General features: G+C 44.7%; 1 protein-coding gene across 1 annotated transcript in view; it reads left to right on the top strand.

The window, feature by feature from the left end:
- xrcc1 (X-ray repair complementing defective repair in Chinese hamster cells 1) overlaps positions 1-12,865 on the top strand; it is a 30,210-nt gene that overhangs the window by 375 nt on the left and 16,970 nt on the right. The window contains exons 2-10 of the mRNA XM_080541341.1: positions 86-178; positions 301-408; positions 678-836; positions 2,239-2,316; positions 4,227-4,344; positions 6,687-6,832; positions 7,673-7,841; positions 8,152-8,389; positions 9,590-9,706. Coding sequence (XP_080397467.1) covers positions 86-178; positions 301-408; positions 678-836; positions 2,239-2,316; positions 4,227-4,344; positions 6,687-6,832; positions 7,673-7,841; positions 8,152-8,389; positions 9,590-9,706 — 1,226 coding nt within the window. The remainder of the gene's footprint in view (positions 1-85; positions 179-300; positions 409-677; positions 837-2,238; positions 2,317-4,226; positions 4,345-6,686; positions 6,833-7,672; positions 7,842-8,151; positions 8,390-9,589; positions 9,707-12,865) is intronic.

Below are 12,865 nucleotides of genomic sequence, written 5' to 3'. Positions count from 1 at the left end.
ATTAAGCACCATTGTACCTCTGTCTAGTTATACTAACAGCATTAAGCACCATTGGACTTATGACAGTCTAACTGTTCTGCTGCAGACGCACAAAGCTGACAACCTGCTGAGCTCTGACACGTACAGGAAATGGAAAGCAGCGAGGCCTGGGGAGAAACAAACCTCAGTCATCCTCCAGGTAACTATTCAGCCTACACCTGGAATACACTTTTTGTTAAATAAATAAATAAAAACATTTCAAACAAATTATTTTTAAATGTGTTATCCTCTATTTCTCATGTCGTTTTCTGGTTGTTTCAGTTCGAAAAAGAAGAGCAGGTGCACAGCATAGACATAGGAAATGAAGGATCTGCCTTCATAGAGGTCCTGGTGGGGCACTCGACGTCTGTCAAAGACCAGGACTATGAGGTAGGCTGCACTATGCCATCCCCTAGTGACTCACCACATGTCCACCACATGGATGATATCTACTTTGCAGACTGAATGAAAAATATGCTCTCTCTCTCTCTCTCTCTCTGCCTCTCTCTCTCTCTCTCTCTCTCTCTCTCTCTCTCTCTCTCTCTCTCTCTCTCTCTCTCTCTCTCTCTCTCTCTCTCTCTCTCTCTCTCTCTTATGAGTGGCCATAGGGTTAGGGTTAGGCTAACCCTACCATAACTCGCTGATTTTGTCTCATCCAGGTCCTGCTAGTTACATCTTCCTTTATGTCCCCAACGGAGAGCCGCAATGGCACCAACACCAACCGGGTGCGTTTCTTTGGACCCAACCAGCTGGTGAAGGCTCAGGCCCAGGAGAAGTGGGACCGGGTGAAGATTGTCTGCAGCCAGCCGTACAGCAAGGTGAGTATCTCTCTCTACTCTGGGAGAGTGCTGCTGTAGGCCTGTAGCCTACTGGAAGCTTTTCTGTAGGTCAAAGTGATGCTACATAAATCAAAGCAAAATAGGCGATTTGTTATGAAGTTATGTGAAAAGTAGTACATCCATCCCACATACTCATCTTCACAAAACAGTCTTTTTTCGTAAGAAAAATAGGGTCTCTAATGAATGAATGAATGAATGAATGAATGAATGAATGAATGAATGAATGGTCTTTATTGTCATTGATATAGTACAGGTACCAAACAACGAAATTTGGGAGGGGGGGCTCCCCTGGTGCTAGGAAAGAAAAAAACTAAAAAACAAGAAGGGAAAGGAGCTGGTTTACATAAATAAAGGCTATGTACACTATCCACAATACTATACTATACAAATAAAACACTGTGCTGTACTCTATGCTATGCTATACCTATTCTAACATGTCCTATTCTCTGCAACCTTATGTACCCTAGGGTTGTCATATTGCACATAGTGTTATTGCACATTCATTTAAAGTGTCGCAGTTTGCAGGCTTGAAATGTACACATTTGTGCCTCAGCACTACACCTGACCTAAGGGTGTGTTCTCTCTAGAACATTTGCTTCACTTGGAATTAGAGTTTAGGATAAAATTAGCTTTGCTCTGCGTCGTTTGGAGCTGTGAGAACGCGCATTCGAAGTCACTCCCGGAGCAACCGATGTATGCTCCGCTTGAAACGGGTGGTTTCGCTCCGATTAGAAACGACGCATCGAGGCTGTCCACAGGAAAACAACAGCGCATGCTAGTGGTGGTCGGGGGTAGTGGTGGTCTAGTGGATAGTGAGTTGGACTTGGGATCGGAAGGTTGTGAGTTCAAATCCCGCCTGAAGCCACACCACTACTAGTGTGCCCTTGGGTAAGGCACTTAGCCCTCAGTTACTCCAGGGGGAATGTCCCTGTAATTCGTAATTGTAAGTCGCTTTGGATAAAAGCGTCTGCTAAATGGCAAAATTATTTATTATTAAATTATGCGTGTTGATCTGGATAAGAGCGGGACGAACGGGCAATTTTTAATTTTTCGGACCAATCAACTACCACGTCTGTTGCTTCGATTGCGTATGTTACTTTGTTTACATAAAGGGCTGTGAGAACGTGAATCAGAGAAATAATTTATGCAACAATGTTGCAATCTCACCACTTGCTCCCGGTCATGATTCAGATTTTCATGTGAGAACATGACCTAACTTTCCAACCGACAGGATCTAGTTGTGTTTTTCAGTTTAACGCTTTTCACCCGTATGAGAACTGAACAACCCTTTTGTATATCGTGCTCTATACAAATCGATCAATACTGATGATGGAAATAAATGACAGTCAGTTAAATATTCTCCTTGTCCTCCCCCCTCCAGAGCATAGCGTATGGAGTGGCCGTTGTGAAGTTCCATTCGCCACCAGACAAAAATGATCCTGCGCCCACGACACCGCCGGTAAGAAGGGCTCAGCCATGACCTTTGGCCTCTTTTTCTTGTTATGTTACTTTTAAGACTAGAAGGCCAGGTAACTATGGTAACTACCAGACTAGAAGGCCAGGTAACTAACCTTTGAAGACTAGAATCAGATCAGAATCAGAATCAGAATCAGAATCAGAAGACTTTTATTGCCATGACATGTAAACATGTTAGGAATTTGGTTTGGTACCATGGAGCACGGTTTACCGCAGGACAGGTGCAAGACAGGACAAGACAGTGCAACCAACATCAAAGTGCAAGAGTCATAATTAATATAAATATAAAGTGCAGAGATCAAGTGTTCAAGTGTTCATATCCAGACAGTGCAAAGCTCTCTGGGTGGGGGTGGAGGGAGGGTAGATAGCTAGGGGTCAGGTCAGGGGGGGGGGGGCCCAGCGGCATTTAGGAGCCGGATGGCTGTGGGGAAAAAGCTGTTTGTATGTCGGGCCTTCACAGTTTTTAGGGACCGCACCCTCCTGCCTGAGGGGAGCGGGGCGAAGAGACCGTGTCCTGGGTGTGCGGGGTCAGCCATGATCTTCCTGGCCCTCCCCAAAGCCCTACTTTTAAACAGGGCCTCAAGGGGGGGCAAAGGGCAGCCAATCACCCTCTCCGCCGAGCGTATCACCCGCTGCAGCTTGGCCTTGTCCTTGGCCGCTGCAGCGGGGAACCAGATGATGATGGCGGAGGTGACGATGGACTCAATGATGGCCGTGTAGAAGTTCACCAGCGTGGTCTTAGGAAGGTGGAATTTCCTGAGCTGCCTCAGGAAAAACAGTCTCTTCTGGGCCTTTTTTGTGACTGTTTTTCCTGAGGCAGCTCAGGAAATTCCACCTTCTTAAGACCACGCTGGTGAACTTCTACACGGCCATCATTGAGTCCATCGTCACCTCCGCCATCATCATCTGGTTCCCCGCTGCAGGAGAAGGCCAGGTAACTAACCTTTGAAGACTAGAAGGCCAGGTAACTATGGTAACTACCAGACTAGAAGGCCAGGTAACTATGGTAACTAACCTTTAAAGCTCAACACCAAAGTCAAAAGTTAGTCAGATGAAGGCAACTTTCCTCTTAAGGGGTTTGACTATGAGAAGTTGAGGTGAGTCCACGTCCCACACCATCTGTTCTGCTGGTCCTTCCAGCTATATGCCTCTTTTCCAGTGGAATGGGCAATAAAGGCACACTCTAACTTAGTCATTTTTATAGATTTATTTCAGACTTTGTAGCTGACAGTAGATGGTGTGGGATGGGGACTTACGCAACTTTAGTTTAAAGTCAGGAAACAATTGCCCAAAATACAGTATTTTGATTTTGGAGTAAACTATCGGCTTAATTCATACCTGAGTAATATGGTCGTCATGGATACTGTCCTGTAATTTTCTAACGTCCCTCCCTCTCCACTCAATCTGTCTCTTCTCCCCCTGACAGAAACTGTCTCTTAACCCCCTGACAGAAACTGTCTCTTCTCCCCTGACAGAAGTTGACTAAGCTGGGCCAGTTTAACGGTCTCTTCCCCCCCGACAGAATCTGTCTCTTCCCCCCCTGACAGAATCTGTCTCTTCTCCCCCGACAGAATCTGTCTCTTCCCCCCCTGACAGAATCTGTCTCTTCTCCCCTGACAGAATCTGTCTCTTCCCCCCCTGACAGAATCTGTCTCTTCTCCCCTGACAGAATCTGTCTCTTCCCCCCCTGACAGAATCTGTCTCTTACCCCCCTGACAGAATCTGTCTCTTCCCCCCCTGACAGAAACTGTCTCTTCCCCCCCTGACAGAATCTGTCTCTTACCCCCCTGACAGAATCTGTCTCTTCCCCCCCTGACAGAAACTGTCTCTTCCCCCCCTGACAGAATCTGTCTCTTACCCCCCTGACAGAATCTGTCTCTTCTCCCCTGACAGAAGCTGACTAAGCTGGGCCAGTTCCGTGTGAAGGAGGAGCCGTCCTCCACCAGCCCCAGCCTGCAGCCCGGCAGCCTCTTCTTCAGCAGGGAGAGCTCATCTAAACCTGCTCCCACGGGTAGGTACATCTAAACCCAGCTCATCTAAACCTGCTCCCACGGGTAGGTACATCTAAACCCAGCTCATCTAAACCTGCTCCCACGGGTAGGTACATCTAAACCCAGCTCATCTAAACCCAGCCCAACCAGGGGTAGGTATGCTGCACTAGTCTAATAATAATGATAATAACAACAATAATAATAACAATAACAATAATAATACTAACAATAATAATAATAACATATTTAATTTGAAATTGCCTTTCTCAGACTGAAGGACATTGTACACATTTGTATTAATTAAATGGAATGTCTTATGGTATATGAACAGGTATTCTTTGAAACACTATTTCCATATTCTGTGTGATTTATATACTGTATATTTGTACTTTTATATAACCTCCATCCTCTCTCTCCTCCCTCAATCTATAACCTCCATCCTCTCTCCTCTCACAGTCTATAACCTCCATCCTCTCTCTCTCCTCTCACAGTCTATAACCTCCATCCTCTCTCTCTCCTCTCACAGTCTATAACCTCCATCCTCACTCTCTCCTCTCACAGTCTATAACCTCCATCCTCTCTCTCTCCTCTCACAGTCTATAACCTCCATCCTCTCTCTCTCCTCCCCCAGTCTATAACCTCCATCCTCTCTCTCTCCTCCCACAGTCTATAACCTCCATCCTCTCTCTCTCCTCTCACAGTCTATAACCTCCATCCTCTCTCTCTCCTCCCCCAGTCTATAACCTCCATCCTCTCTCTCTCCTCCCTCAATCTATAACCTCCATCCTCTCTCCTCTCACAGTCTATAACCTCCATCCTCTCTCTCCTCTCACAGTCTATAACCTCCATCCTCTCTCTCCTCTCACAGTCTATAACCTCCATCCTCTCTCTCTCCTCCCCCAGTCTATAACCTCCATCCTCTCTCTCTCCTCTCACAGTCTATAACCTCCATCCTCTCTCTCTCCTCTCACAGTCTATAACCTCCATCCTCTCTCTCTCCTCCTCTCACAGTCTATAACCTCCATCCTCTCTCTCTCCTCTCACAGTCTATAACCTCCATCCTCTCTCTCTCCTCTCACAGTCTATAACCTCCATCCTCTCTCTCTCCTCTCACAGTCTATAACCTCCATCCTCTCTCTCCTCTCACAGTCTATAACCTCCATCCTCTCTCTCTCCTCTCACAGTCTATAACCTCCATCCTCTCTCTCTCCTCTCACAGTCTATAACCTCCATCCTCTCTCTCCTCTCACAGTCTATAACCTCCATCCTCTCTCTCTCCTCCCCCAGTCTATAACCTCCATCCTCTCTCTCTCCTCTCACAGTCTATAACCTCCATCCTCTCTCTCTCCTCCCCCAGTCTATAACCTCCATCCTCTCTCTCTCCTCCCCCAGTCTATAACCTCCATCCTCTCTCTCTCCTCTCACAGTCTATAACCTCCATCCTCTCTCTCTCCTCTCACAGTCTATAACCTCCATCCTCTCTCTCTCCTCCCTCAGTCTATAACCTCCATCCTCTCTCTCTCCTCCCCCAGTCTATAACCTCCATCCTCTCTCTCTCCTCCCCCAGTCTATAACCTCCATCCTCTCTCTCTCCTCCCCCAGTCTATAACCTCCATCCTCTCTCTCTCCTCTCACAGTCTATAACCTCCATCCTCTCTCTCTCCTCCCCCAGTCTATAACCTCCATCCTCTCTCTCTCCTCTCACAGTCTGTAACCTCCATCCTCTCTCTCTCCTCTCACAGTCTATAACCTCCATCCTCTCTCTCCTCTCACAGTCTATAACCTCCATCCTCTCTCTCTCCTCTCACAGTCTGTAACCTCCATCCTCTCTCTCTCCTCCCACAGTCTATAACCTCCATCCTCTCTCTCTCCTCTCACAGTCTATAACCTCCATCCTCTCTCTCTCCTCTCACAGTCTATAACCTCCATCCTCTCTCTCTCCTCCCCCAGTCTATAACCTCCATCCTCTCTCTCTCCTCCTCTCACAGTCTATAACCTCCATCCTCTCTCCTCCTCTCACAGTCTATAACCTCCATCCTCTCTCTCTCCTCTCACAGTCTATAACCTCCATCCTCTCTCTCTCCTCTCACAGTCTATAACCTCCATCCTCTCTCTCTCCTCTCACAGTCTATAACCTCCATCCTCTCTCTCTCCTCCCCCAGTCTATAACCTCCATCCTCTCTCTCTCCTCTCACAGTCTATAACCTCCATCCTCTCTCTCTCCTCTAACAGTCTATAACCTCCATCCTCTCTCTCTCCTCCCCCAGTCTATAACCTCCATCCTCTCTCTCTCCTCTCACAGTCTATAACCTCCATTCTCTCTCTCTCCTCCCACAGTCTATAACCTCTCTCCCCCCCCTAGTCTCTCCACAGAGTGAGAAGCTGAGCTATGCGGCTGCTGCCCTGCAGTCTGGGTCTGCCTCTGCGTCCAGCCAACCCTCCTCCACCCCCACCTCCTCCACCACCACCTCCTCCGCCACCTCCTCCGCACGCTCTACCTCACCACAGGTAACCCTCCTCCACCACCACCCCCACCACCTCCACCAGCTCTACCTCACCACAGGTAAGGGCAATGACTTACCGTGACCAGCCAAGATAGACACTATCTTACGCTATTTGATTATGTACTCCCAAGGGAGTGCAGCCTACTAGGCCATAATACAGTACAAACTACATATAGTCGTGGTCGTCTACCACTCTTGGCAGTCCCTATATTTAATGCTTTGATCGTTATGACAGAGCAAAATAATGTCTTATCTTCTGCTACCATACACATTGTTCCAGTGGCCTGAGATGGATAACTCGTTCATGCCAGAGGAATGGAGAGATCACTCATTTATCTGTTCTTGTGTTGGTTGAAACAGGCAGCTTTTATGTATTCCAGGTTTTTTTTGGAACTAGTCCTTTATTTTGGGGTAAACTTTGAAAATCTTTTCAAATTTAATTTAGAAAATAACTACATTTCAATAAAAAAGATGTTCGATATGATTCTATCTACCGGACCGAAAATAGCAAGTTATTTACAGGGTTCCCACGGGTCCCTGAAATCCTTGAAAGTTTGTGAATTTGAGAAAAAGAAATCAAGGTCTTAAAAGTTTTTGAAAATAGACATGGGTCATTGAAAGTGCTTGAATTCCCCTCTCTCTCTCTCTCTCTCTAAAAAAATGTATAGATATATTTAAAAAAAAAATACTTAGCTCGTCAACTAGTTCTGTCTCAAACTAGGCCGTGTTGGGTCCTTGAATTTGAGGAAATTGAGTCTTGAAAGTCCTTGAAAGGTGCTTGAATTTGATGTTTCAGAAGGTGTGGGAACCCTGTATTTACCTCCCATCCCTCCCTCTGTCTAAGGCACCAGTTAAGAGGAAGTTTGAGTTCAGCAAAGAGCGCCAATCTGCCCCTGCTCCTCCCCCCTCTAAGAAACCCAGTCCAATGGGCTCCCCTGAAGGAAACGCTGCCACCCCCAAACCTAAAGCTAAACCCAGCACAGCTAACACCCCCAGCCCCAGCACTGCCAAAGGTGAGGAAGACCCTACTCACACTCACCATCACATACACACACCTGCCTAGTCATTACTGTACCTAGCACTATCATGGTCATGTTTTTATATCATGTTTTTATATCACTATTTGCACTTCTGGTTAGATGCTATACTGCATTTTGTTGGTACTTGTACTTTGCAATGACAATAAAGTTGAATCTAATCTAATCTAATCTAATCTAATCCGTACACACTCTCACCTTTGTTCATCTATGCGTGTCTGAATAAAATCCAAGATATTAAAAACAACTTTGTAGTAAATGCATCATTTCCCACACCACCTCTCAGCCCCCTCAGCCCAGAAGACCCATGACAGGAAGAAGGAGAACCAGACAAAACCGGAACCCAAAGCCAAAGCCCAGAAGGCCCAGAGCGCTGAGTCGGTCCCTCTCAACAAGGTCATGGAGGGCGTGGTGTTCGTACTGAGCGGCTTCCAGAACCCCTTCAGAGGGGACCTGAGGGACAAGGCTTTGGCCATGGGGGCCAAGTACCGCCCAGACTGGACCCCCGACGCCACACATCTTATGTGAGTAACATGTGGGTTACCCTAACCCTAACATGTGAGACAGAGATCTGTTACCCCTTTTTCACCAAGGCAGTTTGAGGGCCGGTTCGGAACCGGTGCCTAATGTCGAACGTGGTCCTTCGCGTTTCGACAGCAAAAAGAAACGGCTCTCGGCCAGGAAAACTGGTTCCAGAGTGACACCAGCGCTTGGCTGCTCTACAATAAAGAATCGCTTACATCAGGGGCTGGGGGCGGGATTATCGTGACTAACCAAGAAATCAGTGTGTCGTTAATTTATTGGATTTGTTTAACTGCAATGTGATCTATACCAGCGTAGTCGACAACAAAGGCTAACATTAACATCTTATGGTCAGTGTTAATAATAATAACCAAACCGTGTTTGGTATCACCTTTCTTCTTGAACGGAATCGCCGTCCATAGCAGTCACAACAAACAGCACAAATACGCATAAATATTGTTGTGCTTGAAGTTGGTGCACTGCTGGAAAGCACACGTATACAGTGACATAATGACATGACTCTCTAAAAGCAAACCGGTTCTTAGAAACGTAGCAAGTTGAACCGTCTGTGAAATGGCACCAGCCCAATACTATAACTGGTTTGCGTTGGTGGAAAGGGGGTATAGGTCATCATAATCTGAAGTTTCAGTAGCACTCAGATGGTGATGTTGACTTGGGAAACCGGTTAACTGGAAACTGCATATAGCACCGCTTTACCGACTTTGAGAGCCAACGTATGCTCAGCTCCATCTCTTGTAAAAGCAATACTAGTGTAACTACATTATAGAACATTTTGGGCATTTAGCAGACGCCTTTATCCAAAGCGACTTACAACAAATACATTTGACTAAGTAAGTGAAACATCTATACATCAGTCATAGCAGGAAAAGTGTAGAGGGGATGTAGAGGTCTCAGGAGGGACAGTTAAGGTGTAGCCTGAAGAGATGGCTACAAATAATAATGATAATAAATAAGAGATAAGTATAAGCTATAAGTGTTCCTGAAAGCCCCTAATCCATGTCTTCTCATCCTACTTAGGGTTAGGGTGATCTGGCTTCCCTGTTGTATGGCCACTGACTGTGTGTGTGTGTGCTGTGTGTGTCTATCCTCCTACAGTTGACTGTGTGTGTGTGTGCTTTGTGTGTCTATCCTCCTACAGTTGACTGTGTGTGTGTGTGCTTTGTGTGTCTATCCTCCTACAGTTGTGCCTTTGCCAACACACCAAAGTACAGCCAAGTGAAGGGAGCAGGTGGAGCCATCGTCCGGAAAGAGTGGGTACTGGACAGTCATAAGAGGAGGCAGAAGATCCCCTTCAAACGGTGAGAGGGAGAGAGGGAGGGAGGGAGGGAGGGAGGGAGAGAGGGAGGGAGGGAGGGAGGGAGGGAGGGAGAGATAAGGAGAGAGAGAAGAGGGAGAAAAGAGACTTGTCCCAATTCTCTCTACTCTTCTTCCGGAAGTGAACAGTTGTGATGTTCCTTTTGAATTCCCATAGGAGAGTGACGAGTCCACACGTAGAGAATTAGGATGCCGCAGGAGAGAGTTGGAGGGCCATTCAATGACTAGGCCTACTTCATATACAGACTGTGTATGTTTATACAAACATACATATATCATTTTATTTTTAGTCTTTTATATACACACATACATATATCATTTTATTTTTAGTCTTTTATATACACACATACATATATCATTTTATTTTTAGTCTTTTATATACACACATACATATATAATTTTATTTTTAGTCTTTTATATACACACATACATATATCATTTTATTTTTAGTCTTTTATATACACACATACATATATCATTTTATTTTTAGTCTTTTATATACACACATACATATATCATTTTATTTTTAGTCTTTTATATACACACATATATATATCATTTTATTTTTAGTCTTTTATATACACACATATATATATCATTTTATTTTTAGTCTTTTCTTTACATTGTAGTTCAATTCAAGTACTGCTGTTCTTACAACAGACCAGGCAATGCAGACTTGACTGAGCGTATGAATGAATACATGGAACTGATATAGTGCTTCTCTAAGACCCAGACGTTTGAGGTGCTTGAGTGCGTTGTTGAAAAGGAGTCTGCTTTAGATGAACGGTTATCTGTGTGCAAGGCAGGCTTACACACACTCAGAAACCTGCCATCACAACTGCCTTTTATTCCAAGCTTTTAACCCAAGCTGCACCTCTACTATTAACCCAAGCTGCACCTCTACTATTGTACCAAGCTGCACCTCTACTATTGTACCAAGCTGCACCTCTACTATCTACTACTGATCCACCTCCACCACTCTGGTCATTCCTACTCATTACAGCCTGATCACCTCCACCACGCTGGTCATTCCTACTCATTACAGCCTGATCACCTCCACCACTCTGGTCATTCCTACTCATTACAGCCTGATCACCTCCACCACGCTGGTCATTCCTACTCATTACAGCCTGATCACCTCCACCACTCTGGTCATTCCTACTCATTACAGCCTGATCACCTCCACCACTCTGGTCATTCCTACTCATTACAGCCTGATCACCTCCACCACTCTGGTCATTCCTACTCATTACAGCCTGATCACCTCCACCACTCTGGTCATTCCTACTCATTACAGCCTGATCACCTCCACCACTCTGGTCATTCCTACTCATTACAGCCTGATCACCTCCACCACTCTGGTCATTCCTACTCATTACAGCCTGATCACCTCCACCACTCTGGTCATTCCTACTCATTACAGCCTGATCACCTCCACCACTCTGATCATTCCTACTCATTACAGCCTGATCTGGAATGAAGACAACCAGATGTGTGTATTGAATAATGGATGGTCGAAGAACTAGTTAGTTCATGCCCTGAAATAATTGGACCTCAGTGTTTTATTTAAGACATCAGAATCAGAATCGCTTTTATTACATCTTACTAAGTTAAGTACAAAAGTAAAATTCTTTGGCTTTGGTTCCTCAATATTAACATTGCAGCATTCAAAACACAATAATAAGTAACGTAAGTAAGTAAAAAAGTCATGGATTTTACAGTGGCCTCAATTCGGTTGTTAAGTCGTGACGTGTTTCCGGGTCCAAAGTTGGCTGAGGCGCTCTCTTCAAAATGCCTCAGTAATAATAATAATTCATTATATTTGTATAGCGCTTTTCCGAGGCTCAAAGACCCTGACAATATGGGGGAAACGGGAAAGTGCTGCTGTGTCCCTTGTTGTATGAATAGATCCCAGTCTAAAAAACGAATGAGTGAACATCTTTCAGTAAATATTTTATTTATATATATATATATATATATATATATATGTACATATATACAGTGGGGTGCAAACATGTGGGCACTCCTAGTCAAAATGCCTTTTACAATTAATATCTAAGTGAAAAGAAGCAAACCCAACCTCAAAATGGTACATGACACCCAACCTCAAAAAGTTAAACAACACATTTCATCACAAAGCAAGATACATTTTTATTTTTTACTTTTTACAGTTTCAAAATAATAAAACAAGGAAAAAGGCCTTGTGCAAAGGTTTGGGAACTCTGTCTGCTAGACAGCTTGCAAACGCTTCCTGTAGCCAGCTAAGACTCTTTCAATTCTAGTTTTAGTTTTTCCCCATTCTTCCTGGCAGAACACCTCTAGCTCAGATATATTCTTCGGCCTTCTTGCATGGTATGTTTGAGATCTCTCCACAGATTTTCAATAATATTAAAGTCTGGGGACTGTGATGGCCGTTCCAAAACCTTCATCCGCCTTTCCTGGAGGTACTTCATGGTTGATTTTGAGGTATACTTCGGGTCATTGTCTTGCTGGAATACCCAACCTCTCTTCAACTTCAATTTCTGCACTCACCTTCGAACATTAGCCTCTAGAATGTCTTGATATTTTGTTGAATCCATTCTTCCTGTTCCCCCAGCTGCTACACAACCCCAAAGCGTAAAGGATCCACCTCCATGCTTAACAGTATAATGGATCCACCTCCATGCTTAACAGTATAATGGATCCACCTCCATGCTTAACAGTATAATGGATCCACCTCCATGCTTAACAGTATAATGGATCCACCTCCATGCTTAACAGTATAATGGATCCACCTCCATGCTGAACAGTTGGCACGCTGTTCTTCTCTCTACAAATGCTTCACCCTTTTTTCTCCAAACATCCCTTGTCTTGTTTGGTTGTGGCCAAAGTTACATTTTGGTTTCGTCAGTTTTCTCAAGGTTTTCTTTTGCATACTTCAGACGCTTAATTTTGTTTTGGGTTGTGTGGGTTCTTCTGAGCATTTCGATGCTCGGTTTCCAAACTTTTGCGCAGGGCCCTTTTCCTTTTTTATCATTTAAAAACGACTTATTAAAATAAAAAGAAAACTTGCTTTAAAATGTACAGAAAGGTGTCATGTTTAACTTGGTAGCATTTAGTGTTCAGGTTTGCTCTCAATCACTTGGAGATTAATTGTGTTAATA

This window comes from Nansenia antarctica, assembly GCF_963989245.1.
Source record: "Nansenia antarctica genome assembly, chromosome: 10".
Taxonomy (NCBI): domain Eukaryota; kingdom Metazoa; phylum Chordata; class Actinopteri; order Argentiniformes; family Microstomatidae; genus Nansenia; species Nansenia antarctica.
Note: the sequence above shows the minus strand (reverse complement) of the source record. Positions and strands in the feature narration are given on the sequence as shown.